This window comes from Bufo bufo, chromosome 7, assembly GCF_905171765.1.
Source record: "Bufo bufo chromosome 7, aBufBuf1.1, whole genome shotgun sequence".
Taxonomy (NCBI): domain Eukaryota; kingdom Metazoa; phylum Chordata; class Amphibia; order Anura; family Bufonidae; genus Bufo; species Bufo bufo.
In genome coordinates, this window is record NC_053395.1 from 102,276,001 (window position 1) to 102,296,612 (window position 20,612).

A 20,612-nucleotide genomic window follows, 5' to 3' on the forward strand; every position below is an offset into this window, starting at 1 on the left:
CAACTGATGGTCCCAACCCCATTTATAAGGCAAGAAATCCCACTTATTAAACCTGACAGGGCACACCTGTGAAGTGAAAACCATTTCAGGGGACTATCTCTTAAAGCTCATCAAGAGAATGCCAAGAGTGTGCAAAGCAGTAATCAAAGCAAAAGGTGGCTACTTTGAAGAACCTAGAATATTACATATTTTCAGTTGTTTCACACTTGTTTGCTATGTATATAATTCCACATGTGTTAATTCATAGTTTTGATGCCTTCAGTGTGAATCTACAATTTTCAGTCATGAAAATAAAGAAAACTCTTTGAATGAGAAGGTGTGTCCAAACTTTTGGTCTGTGTACTGTACCTATAATTAGTCATGACCGGTAGTATTGTTTAATTGTTTATTCAGATGAAATGTTTTAACTTCTATGTTTCTGTTTTTCAAGTAAAGTCAAGTGAAGTCCCCCCTCCTGTCCATTTGCGAGAACTGCAAAAGGAGGGGATTGTGATGGAAATAGTCTCAACTGTGGTAAACTGTAGCTTTAAGCCTGGACAGATTCAGTTTTTTTCTGTCTTTTATATGATGTTCCTGAAAAATGCTAACCTTGAGATAAGAAGTACTAAACATGTAAACAGGCAGTGAAAAACATCAGCAAGCTAATGAAAGGTGTAAACATGCCCCCCACCATCTCCGATGGTAAACAGAGTAGTAGTGAGAAAAAGCATGTAGGGAAATAAAGGGTGGCTGAAAGATAACAAGATTACAGAACAGACAGAAGTCTTCCTGCGAGAGTCTGCAGGACCCAGAACCCAGATGAGAGAGAGTTGTGCTGTGTGTGGTACTCTTCATCCACACCACACGAGAGGATACTATTCTGTGTTGTCTGGATCACTGTCCATCCCCACAGACACCCATATTGTTGTCACTAGGATGACACAGGTGAGGGGGGAAAGTTAGACCAAGATTAGAAAACAGGCAATCCAGTACCTCCAGTATCGGCTGTGCTTTTAAACATTTAACAGATTCAAGTCCGGTCCCAATGATATCCCTCACTCTGGGTGATGAAGAAGTAGTCACGTTTTTGATTGATACTGGAGCAGCCAAGACAATTGTGCACAGCAAATATGGCCTCCCCTGACTTAATCTCCAAGAACACCAGTCCTTGGGTAGAAGTGGATGGGAAAGTAGTACACTTCCCTTTTTAACAGAACCCATCTGTGTTAGATTTGCCCTTACCCAAGAAGTACTTGCCCGGTTGCTGGTCAGTGATAACGCCCCATGTTGCCTCCTGGGTACAGACTTGCTTGCAAAAGTACGTGCCAGAATCTTATACCATGACCATGGCACTGTGAAGCTCCCAGGTGCCCTTAATGTCCAGGAACTTTGTTTATTAGCCGTTAGTGATACAACTCCCTGGTCCATCTTTTTGTCAGTACTCCTGGAAGATGAGAAGGAAGCCCTGCTTGCGGGAATGTCAGGCCATCTGTGGGCTATTGGACCCACGGATGTTGGCAAGCTCCCAGTTCCTCCTGTGGAAGTGGTGATGAAACCTGGTGCCTCACTTCCCAGGAAGATGCAGTATCTCTTGAGTATGGCACAGTCAGATGCCATATAGCTTGCTACATTATAGCTTGCTGCATTCTCAAAGTGCTGCTTTTATAAGTGCATTTGAGATATTCAGGAGATACTCAGGAGGTAATCTGGGGGTGGATACAATCTAAAAAAAAGTAAGATTTGTTTAAAGTCTTTCCCCTCTTTAAAATGGCAGACCTGGTTCTGTGCAGGAATTGTTGTGCTTTTATTTCAGGTTCCACTCTTCGGAGGTTTGGATACTGTCTGATCTGTAGACAGCTCTCCATAATGCAGCAGGAAATTTCATTTTTGAAATCTGAGATTTGTAAGTTAACTGTTAAACAAACTCAGGCTGGGAATGTTGCAATGCCACTGCCACAGAGGCCCCCTAGAAATGGAAGATGGGTTACTGCAGGTTCTGGTAGACTGAGAGTTGTTGATAGAAGACATGTCCCAAAGTCTGTGGCTCTCCATAATTCATTTGCAGCACTTTCAGAGTGCAAGAGCAACATGGAGGATGGCTCAGGCACAGTGGGTGAGGAACAATCATCTCCCATGCCTAAAGTATGCAAGACTGCAGCCAAAGACAAAAAGGATAAGGTGAGGACTGATAGTAAGCAGCTGTTGGTGGGCGATTCTATCATAAGAGATGTGAAGTTTGAGGAAAATGGTGTTGTGAGATGTCTCCCTGGTGCTACCGCTAGCAGGGCTAGATGACGTATCCTTAATATTGTTAGGCAAGCAAAGCAGGAAAGGGAGGTGGATGTTATTGCCCATCTTGGGACAAATGATCTGGCTTGCAATGAGGAAATGTTTCATTCTCTGCAGTTTTGCCTGTGCATAACTTTCAGCATGACAGGAAGATGCGCATTAAGGAATTTAATGTATGGCTTGGTGAATGGTGTCTGAACCAAGGGTTTGTCTTTGTGTCTCATGTTAGTTCTCGTTGGAATGGAAAAGAACTGTACAAGAAAGATGGTTTGCATCTTTCGTTCAAGGGAACGAATGTCCTCAGTGAACAGTTCAAAGTATTTGCTAAGGAGCATTTAAATTATGAAAAGGGGGGCAAAAGGGTAATAATCCAGCAGTCCGACTGCCGCCCGGAACAAAGCCAGAAGATGCCAGTAGCACATAGGTTAAGAAATGACAAGCTCAGAGTCTTGTCTACAAATGCTTGCAGTTTAGGGAATAAGATCAATGAACTTGAGTCTATAATGGCATCTGAGATTATAGATTTAGTGGCTGTTACTGAGACATGGTTCAATGGGAGTAATGACTGGGATATAACAATACCAGGGTTCTCTCTATATAGGAAAGGCAGAAAAGGCAAGAAAGGGGAGGGGGTGGCCCTGTATGTGAAAGATAGCATAAAATCTAATTTAATACAAGTTAGCAAGACAAATTTAGAGTCAGTTTGGGTTACCTTGCAGCTTGATAATCATAAGGTAACTCGTGTAGGTGTGATATATAGACCACCTAGCCAAGTCAAAGAATTAGATGATCTACTAGTTGAGGAAATAGCTAAAATGACATTGAAAGGGGAAGTTATCATTATGGGAGACTTTAATCTTCCTGATGTAAACTGGAAAACCAGCTAGTTCTGCCAGGAATACAGATATTCTAAATTTCCTACTGGGATTATCTCTACAGCAAGTAGTTGAGGAGCCAACCCGGAAGGAGGCCATTTTAGATTTAGTATTCACAAATGGAAATTTGGTATCTGATATTACTGTAGGGGAAAGCTTAGGATCTAGTGATAGTGAAGTACAGTGACTGAGTCACACCACACAAAAACAAAGGTTTTAGATTTTAGAAAAACTGACTTTTCTAAAATTAGATTAGTGGTATACGAGTCCCTATCAGATTGGAACAGTTTCAATGGAGTCCAGGAGAAATGGGACTACTTAAAAGTAGCACTATTGAAGGCAACAGGTAATTGCATTAGGCTTGTCAGTAAAAGCAAAAAAGAGACCACTGTGGTACTCAACAGAAGTGGCCAAAATCATTAAAAACAAAAAGATAGCATTTAGTAATAAAAAATAAAAAAAACGAGGATGACAGGCAAATTTATAAGATTAGGCAGAAAGAGGCCAAACAAGTTATAAGAGCTTCTAAAGCACAGGCAGAAGAGAAATTAGCTCAGTCAGTGAAAAAAGGCGATAAGACATTATTCAGATACATAAATGTAAAAAGGAAACTAAAACAAGAAATTAACAAATGAAAAACAAAAGAAGGAAGGTATATGGAAGATAAAGAACTAGCTGACTGCCTCAATGAATACTTCTATTCAGTTTTTACAAAGGAAAATGCCTCAATGAATACTTCTATTCAGTTTTTACAAAGGGACCTCAGTTAGGAAGGAAGACTAATGAATCTTTTGATGCATGTGTCTTTACAGAGGAAGAGGTTCTAAGTCAGCTGTCTAATACAAATAAGTCACAGGGGCTTCACCCAAAGCTATTAAAAGAGCTTAGCGGTGAACTAGCAAAACCATTAACAGATTTATTTAACCAATCACTGGTAACAGGAGTCGTCCCAGAAGATTGGAAATTAGCAAATGTTGTGCCCATTCACAAGAAAGGTAGTAGGGAGGAATCGGGCAACTATAGGCCAGTAAGCCTGACATCAATAGTGGGGAAATTAATGGAAACCATACTTAAGGAGAGGATTGTGGAACATCTGATTGGGTGACTAAAATAATAGATGGCGGAGGTGCAGTAGACATTGCTTATCTAGACTTTAGTAAGGCTTTTGATACTGTCCCACATAGAAGGCTTATCAATAAATTGCAGTCTTTGTGCTTGGACTCCCATATTGTTGAATGGCTGAAGGACAGACAACAGAGGATTGTAGTCAATGGAGTATATTCAGACCATGGTCTTGTTACCAGTGGGGTACCTCAGAGTTCTGTTCTGGGACCCATATTGTTTAATATCTTTATCAGCGAAATTGCAGAAAGCCTCGATAGTAAGGTGTGTCTTTTTGCTGACGACACAAAGATTTGTAAAAGGGTTGATGTTCCTGGAGGGATACACCAAATGGAAAAGGATTTAGGAAAACTAGAGAAATGGTCAAAAATCTGGCAACTAAAATTTAATCTTGATAAGTGCAAGATAATGCACCTGGGGCGTAAAAACCCAAGAGCAGAATATAAAATCAGTGATACAGGAAAGGGATTTAGGGGTCATTATTTCAGAAGACTTAAAGGTAGGCAATGTCATAGAGCAGCAGGAAATGATAGCAGAATGTTTGGGTGTATAGGGAGAGGCATTACCAGTAGAAAGAGGAAGGTGCTCATGCTGCACTACAGAGCACTAGTGAGATCTCATTTGGAGTATTGTGCTCATTTGGAGTACTGGAGACCATATCTCTAGAAGGATATTGATACTTTGGAGAGAGGTCAGAGAAGAGCTACTAAACTAGTACATGGATTTGCATAAAAGAAAAATACCTAATTTACCAAAAATGTGGAAAAATTAGCAAATTTCAAAGTTTCAGTTTCTCTACTTCTATACATAGTAATACCCCCAAAAATGGTGATGACTTTACATTCCCCATATGTCTACTTCATGTTTGAATTATTTTGGGAATTATATTTTATTTTTTGGGGATGTTACAAGGCTTAGAAATAAAGAAGCAAATCTTGAAATTTTTCTGAAATTTACAAAAACCCAATTTTTAGGGACCACTACAGCTCTGAAGTCACTTTGTGAGGCTTACATAATAGAAACCACCCAAAAATGACCCCATTCTTTAAACTACACCCCTCAAGGTATTCAAAACTGATTTTACAAACTTCGTTAGCTGTTGCACAAGAGTTATTGGCAAATGGGGATGAAATTTGAGAATTTCATTTTTTTTGCCTAATTTTCCATTTTAACCCATTTTTTCCACTAACAAAGCAAGGGTTAACAGCCAAACAAGACTGTATCTTTATTGCCCTGACTCTGCCGTTTACAGAAACACCCCATATGTGGCCGTAAACTACTGTACAGGGCATAGAGTGAAAGGTGCGCCGTTTGGTTTTTGGAAGGCAGATTTTGCTGGACTGGTTTATTTACACCATGTCCCATTTGAAGCCCCCTTGATGCACCCCTAGAGTAGAAACTCCATAAAAGTGACCCCATCTAAGAAACTACACCCCTCAAGGTATTCAAAACTGATTTTACAAACTTTTTTAACCCTTTAGGTGTTGCACAAGATTTAATGGAACATAGAGATACAATTTCAAGAGATAGTCTTGAACCACAAAGTGACAGTCATATTACGTCTATCCTCATGAAAGTACAACCCAAGAACCTTTTTGTTGCCTGCAGAGTTAGATCTGATAACTTACAAAGTGTGTGGATTAACTCTGCTAAATCCTTATGTGCCAGAAGGCCACAGTCTGGTTCGGACTGAACCTCGGTATATCTCTGCTTGCTGATTTGAATGTTCATATTCATCCTGACTAAGGATAAGTGAATTAGTTCTCACATAGTTTTATAGGGCTTAGAAAAGGCATCTGCCCATCCGGCTCAGCTTAGGAATTCAGTCCAAATTTCTCAAAAAGGCAAGAGAAAGACAACGACTAGTACACAAATGTATGTTTCTCAACGGTATATATATGTGTTTTAGTACACTAAAAAGTTACTAAATTAACAGTTAATAACTGATCCCGACCATATGCTTATTGTGTTGATTTCTTAACCTACTACTAGGGATGAGCGAACCCGAACTGTATAGTTCGGGTTCGTACCGAATTTTGGGGTGTCCGTGACACGGACCCGAACCCGAACATTTTCGTAAAAGTCCGGGTTCGGGTTCGGTGTTCGGCGCTTTTTGAAAGGCTGCAAAGCAGCCAATCAACAAGCGTCATACTACTTGCCCCAAGAGGCCATCACAGCCTTGCCTACTATTGGCATGGCTGTGATTGGCCAGTGCAGCATGTGACCCAGCCTCTATATAAGCTTGGGTCACGTAGCGCTGCACGTCACTCTGCTGATTCAAGCATAGGGAGAGGTTGCTGCTGCGACGTTAGGGCGAGATTAGGCAGATTAACTCCTCCAAAAGACTTAATTCAGTGATCGATCTCCAGCTGTGGATCATTGAAGCGCTGATATTGAATTGCTCACTTTTTTCTGGGGTGATCGGCGGACATTTTGTGGCTTGTGGTGCGCCAGCACAAGCTACCACCAAGTGCATTTAACCATCAATAGTGTGGTTATTTCATGCTGTATCCTACATCAGCTGCAGGCTGAGCCTGTGTCACCCAAGTGCATTTAACCATCAACAGTGTGGTTATTTTTTGGCCATATACTACATCAGGTGCAGGCTGAGCCTGTGTCACCCAAGTGCATTTAACCATCAACAGTGTGGTTATATTTTCGCCATATACTACATCAGGTGCAGGCTGAGCCTGTGTCACCCAAGTGCATTTAACCATCAATAGTGTGGTTATTTTTTTGGCCATATACTACATCAGGGGCAAGTTGAGCCTGTCACCCAGCGCCTAAAAAATAGCCCTGACATTTATATTCCTCTAAATCAGTACTGTTTTAGCTGGTCAAATTATTTGCAGTGACCGTAAAAGCACAGTTTTTGTTCTGGGTTGAAAAAGTATTCCCAAATTTGCCATTTTTCAAAATTGTGGTGAACGGGAACAATGAGGAAAACATCTAATAAGGGACGCGCACGTGGACATGGTCGTGGTGGTGTTAGTGGACCCTCTGGTGCTGGGAGAGGACGTGGCCGTTCTGCCACAGCCACACGTCCTAGTGTACCAACTACCTCAGGTCCCAGTAGCCGCCAGAATTTACAGGGATATTTGGTGGGGCCCAATGCCGTTCTAAGGATGGTAAGGCCTGAGCAGGTACAGGCATTAGTCAATTGGGTGGCCGACAGTGCATCCAGCACGTTCACATTATCTCCCACCCAGTCTTCTGCAGAAAGCGCACAGATGGCGCATGAAAACCAAGCCCATCAGTCTGTCACATCACCCCCTTGCATATCAGGGAAACTGTCTGAGCCTCAAGTTATGCAGCAGTCTCTTATGCTGTTTGAAGACTCTGCTGCCAGGGTTTCCCAAGGGCATCCACCTAGCCCTTCCCCAGGGGTGGAAGAGATAGATCGCACTAACGCACAACCACTTATGTTTCCTGATGATGATGACATGGGAATATCACCTCAGCACGTCTCTGATGATGACGAAACACAGGTGCCAACTGCTGCGTCTTTCTGCAGTGTGCAGACTGAACAGGAGGTCAGGGATCAAGACTGGGTGGAAGACGATGCAGGGGACGATGAGGTCCTAGACCCCACATGGAATAAAGGTCGTGCCACTGACTTTCAGAGTTCGGAGGAAGAGGCAGTGGTGAGACCGAGCCAACAGCGTAGCAAAAGAGGGAGCAGTGGGCAAAATCAGAACACCCGCCGCCAAGAGACTCCGCCTGCCACTGATTGCCACCATCTGGGACCGAGCACCCCAAAGGCAGCTTCAAGGAGTTCCCTGGCATGGCACTTCTTCAAACAATGTGCTGATGACAAGACCCGAGTGGTTTGCACGCTGTGCCATCAGAGCCTGAAGCGAGGCATTAACGTTCTGAACCTTAGCACAACCTGCATGACCAGGCACCTGCATGCAAAGCATGAACTGCAGTGGAGTAAACACCTTAAAAACAAGGAAGTCACTCAGGCTCCCCCTGCTACCTCTTCTGCTGCTGCCGCCCCGGCCTCTTCCTCCGCCTCTGGAGGAACGTTGGCACCTGCCGCCCAGCAAACATGGGATGTACCACCAACACCACCACCTGCGTCACCAAGCATCTCAACCATGTCACACGGCAGCGTTCAGCTCTCCATCTCAAACATTTGAGAGAAAGCGTAAATTCCCACCTAGCCACCCTCGATCCCTGGCCCTGAATGCCAGCATTTCTAAACTACTGGCCTATGAAATGCTGTCATTTAGGCTGGTGGACACAGACAGCTTCAAACAGCTCATGTCGCTTGCTGTCCCACAGTATGTTGTTCCCAGCCGGCACTACTTCTCCAAGAGAGCCGTGCCTTCCCTGCACAACCAAGTATCCGATCAAATCAAGTGTGCACTGCGCAACGCCATCTGTGGCAAGGTCCACCTAACCACAGATACGTGGACCAGTAAGCACGGCCAGGGACGCTATATCTCCCTAACTGCACACTGCGTAAATGTAGTGGCGGCTGGGCCCCAGGCGGAGAGATGTTTGGCGCACGTCCTTCCGCCGCCAAGGATCGCAGGGCAACATTCTTTGCCTCCTGTCTCCTCCTCTTCTTCCACCTGCTCATCCAGTCAGCCACACACCTTCACCACCAACTTCAGCACAGCCCGGGGTAAACGTCAGCAGGCCATTCTGAAACTCATATGTTTGGGGGACAGGCCCCACACCGCACAGGAGTTGTGGCGGGGTATAGAACAACAGACCGACGAGTGGTTGCTGCCGGTGAGCCTCAAGCCCGGCCTGGTGGTGTGCGATAATGGGCGAAATCTCGTTGCAGCTCTGGGACTAGCCGGTTTGACGCACATCCCTTGCCTGGCGCATGTGCTGAATTTGGTGGTGCAGAAGTTCATTCGCAACTACCCCGACATGTCAGAGCTGCTGCATAAAGTGCGGGCCGTCTGTTCGCGCTTCCGGCGTTCACACCCTGCTGCTGCACGCCTGTCTGCGCTACAGCGTAACTTCGGCCTTCCCGCTCACCGCCTCATATGCGATGTGCCCACCAGGTGGAACTCCACCTTGCACATGCTGGACAGACTGTGCGAGCAGCAGCAGGCCATAGTGGAGTTTCAGCTGCAGCACGCACGGGTCAGTCGCACTGCGGAACAGCACCACTTCACCACCAATGACTGGGCCTCCATGCGAGACCTGTGTGCCCTGTTGCGCTGTTTCGAGTACTCCCCCAACATGGCCAGTGGCGATGACGCCGTTATCAGCGTTACAATACCACTTCTATGTCTCCTTGAGAAAACACTTAGGGCGATGATGAAAGAGGAGGTGGCCCAGGAGGAAGAGGGGTCAATTTTAGCACTTTCAGGCCAGTCTCTTCGAAGTGACTCAGAGGGAGGTTTTTTGCAACACCAGAGGCCAGGTACAAATGTGGCCAGACAGGGCCCATTACTGGAGGACGAGGATGAGGAGGAGGAGGATGAGGATGAAGCAGGTTCACAGCGGGCTGGCACCCAACGCAGCTCGGGCCCATCACTGGTGCGTGGCTGGGGGGAAACACAGGACGATGACGATACGCCTCCCACAGAGGACAGCTTGTCCTTACCTCTGGGCAGCCTGGCACACATGAGCAACTACATTCTGCGGTGCCTGCGCAACGACAGCAGAGTTGCCCACATTTTAACGTGTGCGGACTACTGGGTTGCCACCCTGCTGGATCCCTGGTACAAAGACAATGTGCCCACCTTACTTCCTACACTGGAGCGTGATAGGAAGATGCGCGAGTACAAGCGCACGTTGGTAGACGCGCTACTGAGAGCATTCCCAAATGTCACAGGGGAACCAGTGGAAGCCCAAGGCAGAGGAGGAGCAAGAGGTCGCCAACGCAGCTGTGTCACGGCCAGCTCCTCTGAGGGCAGGGTTAGCATGGCAGAGATGTGGAAAAGTTTTGTCACCACGCCACAGCTAACTGCACCACCACCTGATACGGAACGTGTTAGCAGGAGGCAACATTTCACTAACATGGTGGAACAGTACCTGTGCACACCCCTCCACGTACTGACTGATGGTTCGGCCCCATTCAACTTCTGGGTCTCCAAATTGTCCACGTGGCCAGAGCTAGCCTTTTATGCCTTGGAGGTGCTGGCCTGCGTTTTGTCTGAACGTGTATTCAGCACGGCAGGGGGCGTCATTACAGACAAACGCAGCCGCCTGTCTACAGCCAATGTGGACAAGCTGACGTTCATAAAAATGAACCAGGCATGGATCCCACAGGACCTGTCCATCCCTTGTGCAGATTAGACATTAACTACCTCCCCTTAACAATATATTATTGTACTCCAGGGCACTTACTCATTCAATCCTATTTTTATTTTCATTTTACCATTATATTGCGGGGCAACCCAAAGTTCAATGAACCTCTCCTCTGTCTGGGTGCCGGGGCCTAAATGTGTGACAGTGGCCTGTTCCAGTGGTGGGTGACGTGAAGCCTGATTCTCTGCTATGACATGAAGACTAATTCTGTGCTGACATGAAGCCAGATTCTCTGTTACGGGACCTCTCTCCTCTGTCTGGGTGCCTGGGCCTAAATATCTGACAATGGACTGTTACAGTGGTGGGTGACGTGAAGCCAGATTCTCTGCTATGGGACCTCTCTCCAATTGATAATGGTTTATTTTTATATATTTTATTTTTATTTTAATTCATTTCCCTATCCACATTTGTTTGCAGGGGATTTACCTACATGTTGCATCCCTCTAGCTCTTTCCTGGGCTGTTTTACAGCCTTTTTAGTGCCGAAAAGTTCGGGTCCCCATTGACTTCAACGGGGTTCGGGTTCAGGACGAAGTTCGGGTCGGGTTCGGATCCCGAACCCGAACATTTCCGGGAAGTTCGGCCGAACTTCTCGAACCCGAACATCCAGGTGTTCGCTCAACTCTACTCACCACGTAATCAGACAGTGCCAGCCCCACTCTGCTGCCCTTGAAACGGATCCTGCGCAACCTGTGGTCTAGCAACACGGGGCCGGGTACGCCTGGTGCTATCAGGGACCTCAACCTCCTCGTCCGAACTTTGGGTCAGACTGCCACTGCTTTCTACAGGTTCATATTCTGACCCGCTGGATTCGTCAGATGAGGGTTCCCATTCCTCATCCGACTGGGTCAGAAGCCTGTAGGCCTCTTCAGAAGAATACTCCCTGTTTGACATTTGGACTAATAAATTTAGGGGGTATTCCCTGAGACTACCCAAGAAAAAAAGCAAGCCTGTCTTACAAATGGGAGGCTAGCGAAGTACCGGAGGCCGCTGCGATTGATAAAAAATATCAAAACTGATTTTTTTATCGCCGCAGCGCTTGTAAAGTGATTGTGCAGTGATAAAAAAAAAATAATAATTTTTTTGTCACTGCGGCGGGGCGGGCGTGGGTGAACGCACGTGTGGGCGACCGATCAGGCCTGATCGGGCAAACACTGCGTTTTGGGTGGAGGGCGAACTAAGGTGACACCAATACTATTATAGATCTGACTGATCAGTTTTGATCACTTACTATAAAAGTACAAATGCTGATTAGCGATAAGCTAATCAGCGAATCAGTGACTGCGGTGCAGTGGGCGCCAAACTATCGCCAACTACCTAACCAAGTGGCCTAAACTATCCTAAAACCTAACAGTCAATACCAGTGGAAAAAAAAAAAGTGACAGTTTACACTGATCACTTTTTTCCCTTTCACTAGTGATCGACAGGGGTGATCAAGGGGTTAATTGGGGTGATGGGGAGTGATCTGGGGGCTAAGTGTGGTGTGTACTCCTCACTGTGATGTCTGCTCCTCTGCTGGAACCAACCGACCAAAAGGACCAGCAGAGAAGCCATTTAACACCTTATATTTATAAATATAAGGTGTTATATGGCTTGTGATTAGATTTTTTGAAAATCATCAACCTGCCAGCGACGATCATTGGCTGGCAGGTTGATGACGAACTTGTCGTCTCGCGAGATGACGCGTATATGCGTGACTCTGCCTGGAGCTGCCGCCTCCGGAACGCGATCCTGCGTTAGGCGGTTAAAAAACAATCTTTTAAAATATGCTAATCACTTCACTACCAGCAAGTAGGGAGTCTCCTTGCTGGTAGCCGCCGCAAAAAACAGCCCCCTCCTCTTGTTAATTGACAGGGCCAGCAGCGATCTCCTCTTCCGGCTGGCCCTGTCAGCATTTCAAAAATCCCGCGCCTGTCTTCATTCGGTGCAGGCGCTCTGAGAGAAGGAGGCTCGCCTCCTCAGCACTCCCTCAGTGTGCCTGCGCCGATGACATCACCGAAAGAGAAGACGTCATCGGCGCAGGTGCACTGAGGGAGTGCTGAGGAGGCAAGCCTTCTTCTCTCAGAGCGCCTGCGCCGAATGAAGACAGGCGCGGGATTGAAATGCCGACAGGGCCAGCCGGAGGAGGAGATCGCTGCTGGCCCTGTCAATCAACAAGAGGAGGGGGGCGTTTTTTTGCGGTGGCTATCAAGGAGACGCCCTACTTGCTGGTAGTGAAGTGATTAGCATATTTTAAAAGATCGTTTTTTAATGAAAAGAAGCCACAGACAAAGGTAAGATCCCTATATAAGGAATAGTCGTTAAATAACGATTTTAACAAGCCCCCCCCCCAAAAAAATAATGGTTTTGGGGGAGACAGAAGCCCTTTAATTTGAAGCAGTAGAGCAAACCTAATCAGGCCCGATTGAGGGCATCTTTAACACTACCTGTGTTTGAATGGCAGACACCATGACAGTGGGAGGTGCTTGTGTATGTTGGCAGATGAAATATTCCTCTATCTGGCTGGACCTGAGACTTTTTGCTGTGTGCACAACCTCACATACAGTGGGATGCAAAAGTGTGGGCAACCTTGTTAATCGTCATGATTTTCCCATATAAATCGTTGGTTGTTACGATAAAAAAATGTCAGTTAAATATATCATATAGGAGACACACACAGTGATATTTGAGAAGTGAAATGAAGTTTATTCGATTTACAGGAAGTGTGCTATAATTGTTTAAACAAAATTAGGCAGGTGCATAAATTTGGGCACCACAAAAAAGAAATGACATCCATATTTAGTAGATCCTCCTTTTGCAGAAATTACAGCCTCTAAACGCTTCCTGTTCCAATGAGAGTCTGGATTCTGGTTGAAGGTATTTTGGACCATTCCTCTTTACAAAACATCTTTAGTTCATTCAGGTTTGATGGCTTCCGAGCATGGACAGCTCTCTTTAAGTCACACCACAGATTTTCAATTCTATTCAGGTCTGGGGACTGAGATGGCCATTCCAGAACGTTGTACTTGTTCCTCTGCATAAATGCCTTAGTGGATTTTGAGCAGTGTTTAGGGTCGTTGTCTTGTTGAAAGATCCAGCCCCGGCGGAGCTTCAGCTTTGTCACTGATTCCTGGACATTGGTCTCCAGAATCTGCTGATACTGAGTGGAATCCATGCGTCCCTCAACTTTGACAAGATTCCCAGTCCCTGCACTGGCCACACAGCATGATGGAACCACCACCAAATTTTACTGTAGGTAGCAGGTGTTTTTCTTGGAATGCTGTGTTCTTTTTCCTCCATGCCAAATAACTCAATTTTAGTTTCATCAGTCCACATCACCTTATTCCAAAATGAAGCTGGCTTGTCCAAATGTGCTTTAGCCCACCTCAAGCTGCACTTTTTGTGCTGTGGGCGGAGAAAAGGCTTCCTCTGCATCACTCTCGCATACAGCATCTCCTTGTGTAAAGTGCGCCGAATGGTTGAACGATGCACAGTGACTCCATCTGCAGCAAGATGATGTTGTAGGTCTTTAGTGCTGGTCTGTGGGTTGACTGACTGTTCTCACCATTCGTCGCTTCTGTCTATCCGAGATTTTTCTTGGTCTGCCACTTTGAGCCTTAACTTGAACTGAGCCTGTGGTCTTCCATTTCCTCAATATGTTCCTAACTGTGGAAACAGACAGCTGAAATCTCTGAGACAGCTTTCTGTATCCTTCCCCTAAACCATGATGGTGAACAATCTTTGTCTTCAGGTCATTTGAGAGTTGTTTTGAGACCCCCATGTTGCTACTCTTCCGAGAAAATTAAAAGAGGGAAACTTACAATTGAGCCCCTTAAATACTCTTTCTCATAATTGGATTCACCTGTGTATGTAGGTCAGGGATCACTGAGCTTACCAAACCAATTTGAGTTCCAATAATTAGTTCTAAAGGTTTTGGAATCAATAAAATGACAACAGTGCCCAAATTTATGCACATGCCTAATTTTGTTTAAACAATTATAGCACACTTTCTGTAAATCCAATAAACTTAATTTCACTTCTCAAATATCACTGTGTGTGTCTCCTATATGATATATTTAACTGACATTTTTTATCATAACAACCAACGACTTATACAGGAAAATCATGACGATTAACAAGGTTGCCCAAACTTTCGCATTCCCACTGTATTCCCTGCTAGGTTATACTGGCTGAACATCCTGCAATGATGTGTCCCCTCTCAAAGTATGTTCTCTGGGAAACATTTCTCCAAGTGTGTCAAAAGTAGCCTCAGAGGCTTTTCATAGAGCAGCAGTTGTATGCCCTCTTGTGGAAAGACCCAATGTCTAATCAGACCACACCCGTAATCATTTACATATCTGACTGCAACATAACTGTTATGGCCAATAAAGCCTGTGTGCAAGTTTATAAAAAAAAATCCTAATGAGTATCATGCAATAACACTAAGCCACAAATGATACATGTAATCCACATCAGGTACTCCTCCACATAAGTGTGCATATGGGAACCCAAAATCATATATGTATGCATTTTTGTTCTCTAGTGTGGATCTGGGATAGTGGAGGACATAGTATGGGAGGTTAAACTAGCTATGGTTTTGAGAGTAGCATTTAAATTTTATTGGAAGCAACTTTTTACTTATTCTCAGTAAGGGTAAACTAGTGCAGCAGTTCTGTAGAGATAAATTCAGTTTATTTTGACTAAGAAATGCCCTTCTATCTTCATTGTTCTATCAAGTCATTGATTCGGTAGCTTAGGACAACCTGCACATTACACCCCACATTATCTGCGAAAAACACAATGTGTAGGTAGTCATCGTGGAGAGATTTGCATGTTACACAGTATAACCAGTCTAGGTTTACTTATAAGGGCGGGTTCGCACTTGCGTTCGGGTATTTCATTATAGGTTCTGTATAAGATGGAATGCAAAAGGCTTCCATTTAAGAGGCATTCTGTTTTGATCAGTCATAATAGAAGTCTATGGGCAAGCATAACAGATCAGTCTGGTTTCCATTATGGAAACCTAGCCCCCTCTAGGTTAATTTAACAGTTCATCATCTGATTGGATCTCTCAAATGCTGCAATGTCAAATCTTTGCATTCTATGGGAGAAGCAAAGGCAGAGCTTGATAGAAACTTTATTATACTGCTCCAGGAAAAAGACTGCTTAGATGGTTGAAGGGTTAAATGTCCATGATCAGCATCATCACTGATCATGGATTCTACCTCCGGGTGTCTGCCTTGTAAAAGCCACCTGGTAGCTACAGCACTCACTCAGCTCAAGTCCTTAAAGGGTTAAATAGGGTTAGCCCTGCCTGCTTGCCTAATGTGGCTAAGCAAGAATCAGGGGTGTACACTTCTACTACATATACACAGTGACTCAAATTAGGATGCGTACTAAACCCCAGTTACTTATGCTGCAAGAGGCATGCTTGGGCTCTAAGGGAAGGCAGGCTGGGCACTGTACGGGGGAGTTCCTGGGCTCCAGATTAGGATAATAACGCCCCTTTGGGCACCTTGGACACTCATTTGCATAACAAAAAGTGGATTTTATCGCTAATGAAACCTTGAAACAAAGAATAAATACTACAGCAAGGAATAAGGTACATGGCAGTAGTAACACCTTAATATGCTCAAACCAGGTGACAGATTCCCTTTAATAGAAACACAGAAAACAAATTGATCCACTGTACTTATTTTATTTAAATGTAGACAGTATGTAGCAAATTCACAAACCAAACAATAATACATGGTTAAAAGTAAAGCTTGGGATGGTTAAATTTTAACCTTCAAAACAAAAATCCTTAAAGGGAACCTGTCACCGGGATTTGATGTATAGAGCGGAGGACATGAGTTGCTAGATGGCCGCTAGCATATCTGCAATACTCAGTCCCCATAGCTCTCTGTTTTTATTGTGGAAAAGAGGCGAGCTAGCGCATGCGCAGTTCCTTCAGCAGGGAAGAAACACTATGAGGACACTGCGCATGCGCTAGCTCGTGCATCGCGGGATTACAGCTCTCAGACGTCGGGGAGCAAGGAGGAGATGGAGAATGCGGGGCGGTACTGGGCTTCTTCACGTTGGACTCATCTCACGTACAGGACACATCTCAGGGTAATTTACATATGGATCAAATCGCTTCTTTCCACAATAAAAACACAGAGAGCTATGGGGATGAGTATTGCAGATGTGCTAGCGGCCATCTAGCAACCCATGTCCTCAGCTCTATACATCAAATCCCGGTGACAGGTTCCCTTTAAATCACACATGGAATGGTTTAATAGCAACTGAGAGGCAAAAAAAAAAAAAAAAAGTCAGACAATTCAAGATCTCTAAAAATCCAATTCCAGTATGCATTATTTGTCTTTCATATAATTTGCTACACAAGTACAAAAGAATTATATCAAATAAGAAACAGTCAAAAAAATAATTCCATACATAATACTGTTTGGCACTTTCCCCCAAGTTAAAGAAAAGGCTCAGCACTCACTTACTAGATAACATACATTTGAAGCATAGACTTATGTGTTTGTTTTATTCCTAGCTACCAGTTTTTCCATGTATATTTAAACGTTCTAGTCCGAGGGGAAAAACACGACAACTACATTATGCTGCAAACTACTGTTTCAATGTTAATACTGCAGCAACAAAAACACCAATATGAAGTAATGAAAAGCTTACATCTGCAACAGAACTTTCCTATAAAAAAAAATGAATAATTAAAACCTGGGCCTGCCCTTTCTTTCCAGAAACAAAAAAAAACAAAAAACAGTAGTTCTGCATTAAAGGGCTTCTGCAGTTCTTTTTAACTGATAATCTATCCTTATCAGCAACTGATCTTCAGGGGTCAGACACCCAGGGCACAAGCTGATCAGTTGTCTGAGAAGGCAGGGGCGCTACGGGACCGACGCATCCCTCTCGTTGTTTCCATCAGGCCCAGTGATGTCACGACTAGTATTACTGGATGAAGCTTAGCCCCACCCAGTCCAGTGATACTATTTGTGACATCACTGGGCCTGAGGGAAACGAGAAGGCTGCATCGGTCGCCCCCGAAGCGCCTCTGATTCTTAAACCGCTAATCATCGGGGCCCCGGCTGTCAGACCCCTGCCGATTGGATGCTGATGATCTATCCAGATCAACAGTTAAAAAGAACTGCAGAACCCCTTTAAAGAGTTACAACACATTAGAAATGATGACTCAAGAAATGCCATATACTACCTTGAAGAATTACAGTGCAAAATTTTACAAAGTTTCAACCCTAGGCACACATGCAGTAGATATTGTCCACAGCCAGAAATCTACTTATTTTTGCATGAGGATTTTGCTACAGATTTCAAGAATTACAAAGCAAAGAATGAAATCCAATGTAAATGTGGAACAAGTCTGTAGCAGAATATAGGGTTTCACAATTTACCTCATGCTCTCAAATCTGAGGTTTTCCCACATGCCAAGAGGGAATTTTTAAACCTCATTTGTATGCATAAGGCCTCATGCACACGACCCTCAGTTTTCTGTGGTCCGCAAAAAACGGAAGCCGCCCGTGTGCCTTCCGCAATTTGCGGAACGGGCGGCCTATTGTAGACATTCCTTTTCTTGTCCGCAAAACGGACAATAGGACATGCTATATATTTTTGCGGGGCCTCGGAACGGAGCAACGGAGTGCTGTCTGCATCTTTTGCGACCCCATTGAAGTGAATGGGTCCGCACCCGAGCCGCAAAAACTGCGGCTCTGATGCGGACCCGAAAAACGGTTGTGTGCATGAGGTATTATACTGTATAAATCCACTACACCTGCACATGGCCCAAGCTGTGTTTTATGTATATGGATTTACACAGATTACAGCTACTGTATATTAAAGGGGTTCTCCGGGCTTTTAATATTGATGATCTATCCTCAGGATAGGTCATCAATATTAAAAGCCGGGGGAACCCCTTTAATTCATCAGCACTTCGCTCCAAATTGCCCCCTAGTGGTGTCTGCACCTGAAAACATTATATAATAGAAAGTATGTCAATATACCGGAATCACAGAAGTTTTTCACCTCTAAAGGGTTTGGAGATCAGAAGATAACACTACATTTCATATTGCCTGAGCCAAGAATACCAGTTGACAATCTACAGAATATTGGATTTTTATAACTCAGTCAAAAATTTGAAGCTAATAAAAGAGAAAAATGTAGTTACATCAATATTTAGCACCGGCTTATTGAGCATATCTAATGCATGCACAAAATAGCAAATTATAATTAACAACGAACGGTATTATTTGTGCCTGCATTCAATATTTTTAAAAGATTGGCACCAGTGTTTAGAAGACTAGGTGTTAATATTTTTAAGTGATATTATTCTGACAAGTTGCACTATACCTGTATATTTAACCAGAACTGCCTCAAGCATAAGTAAACCCTTTGTGTGAGGTATTTATTTTTTAAACATATATTTTCTAATTTGTACTTGTGTAGCACATTATAAAGTTAAGAGAATAGCTCCAGTTCCTGCAAAGCTTGACACAAACATTGGATCTTTGCTTGCTTTTTAGCAATACTGAGTGTTAATTTGAGGTCTGTTTCTTCTGATAAACTGCATATGGCAAATCTTCAAGAGTATGTCAGTGCTTTACAAACTAAAGTGTTTCTAATTATGTTGACCATATAAAACTAAATGTAAGAGCACTGGGGTCTCTTTAAACAGTGTTTTACTTTATGGAATAAACTGTTGCAAAACAGAAGTTAAAGAAATGATAATCTGATTTATATAAAATAAAATACACAGCATTCGGTTCATATATTTTATTTGACAGAGTAATTTTGGTAAATAAAATATATCTGCAAACAAGAGTTCACCTTTCAACAACCAAAGCGTTATGCATATGCAATGTCCTGCTGAGAAAGACATAGGCACAAGAAACACAGGATGTGTATTGAAAGACCAGAGAAAAACTATGGATTTAGGCCACAGGTTTACAGGTGCTTAATACTCCCATAATGTAGAGGAATCAATTGACTCTGCATTGGCTTTAAGAACACCAGCATGGTCGCCCTTCAGATAGAGGCCATTCACCTTGATTGCAATCTTGTTCTGGTCAAAGAACTCAAAAAAGAAATCTACCCGAGATGGGCTACTGCTAGTAACAGAAGTATCATTTCCCACGGTCCAGTATTTTTGTGTGGAATCTAAGGACAAAAGAAAAAACACACGTGAACAAAAAACACACATGAAAATAAATAAATAAGCCTCCCATGAAGTAGAAACAACATTTTGCAGGTTGGTGCTTCAGAAGCATAGGTCAACAGACTAAGGCCTGTTTCACATCTGCTTAAAGCAGATGTGAAACAGGCCTATGTCTTCAGCGCTCATGCACACAACAGTATCTGTATTTTGGTCCACAAACCAAGAATTTGGCTGAGATTTGTCCAGGGTAGATTCGCATCTGATCCATCAGAGAACAGCCTGCTGGAATTCATAGGATCTGGCCTAGCTGTTCACCACTTGACCCCACTTACCAGAAGGCATCCAGATTCCATTATAGTATTAGTTCCGGTTTCGGCCGGACAACAACCGGCACTCATGCGGGAAACTGGCCTTATTCCTGCAGGATACCTACCATTATAGTCAATTGTTAAACAGAGTTGTGAACCTACTCTAACTGAAAATATATATAAGTGATATTGGTGGTATATTTACAAAATGGCTCTAATACGAAGAAAGAAAATTGTCCCTCTAATCTAAATTACAGTTGGTTATCTTATCCTGTAAAGCATCTTTTACAACCAAATGTTTCTGATAACTGATCAGCGCAGATGAGGTCTGCATTTACATACAGCAATCACCTCCATGTATGAGGACAAGCGATCACTACAGCAATTGCAACCTCAGATCCAGTGCAGTTTCTAGGTAAAATTTCTCTCAGGGAGAGTGTCAAAAAAAACCTCCCCCCCCCAACCTGCTCGATAAAATCATATCAGAAGAGTACTTGCAACCGTCTCACCATATATATCTATATATATCTATCTATCTCTATCTATCTCTATCTATCTCTATCTATCTCTATCTATCTCTATCTATCTCTATCTATCTCTATCTATCTCTATC

General features: G+C 43.8%; 1 protein-coding gene across 2 annotated transcripts in view; it reads right to left on the reverse strand.

The window, feature by feature from the left end:
• Window positions 1–18,194: 18,194 nt before the first annotated feature.
• The window catches only part of FSCN1 (fascin actin-bundling protein 1), a 140,779-nt gene continuing 138,361 nt past the window's right edge, over window positions 18,195–20,612 (reverse strand). For both annotated transcript variants that reach the window (XM_040440676.1, XM_040440675.1), the window contains exon 5: window positions 18,195–19,693. In XM_040440676.1, coding sequence (XP_040296610.1) covers window positions 19,491–19,693 — 203 coding nt within the window. In that variant the 3' untranslated portion in view covers window positions 18,195–19,490. The remainder of the gene's footprint in view (window positions 19,694–20,612) is intronic.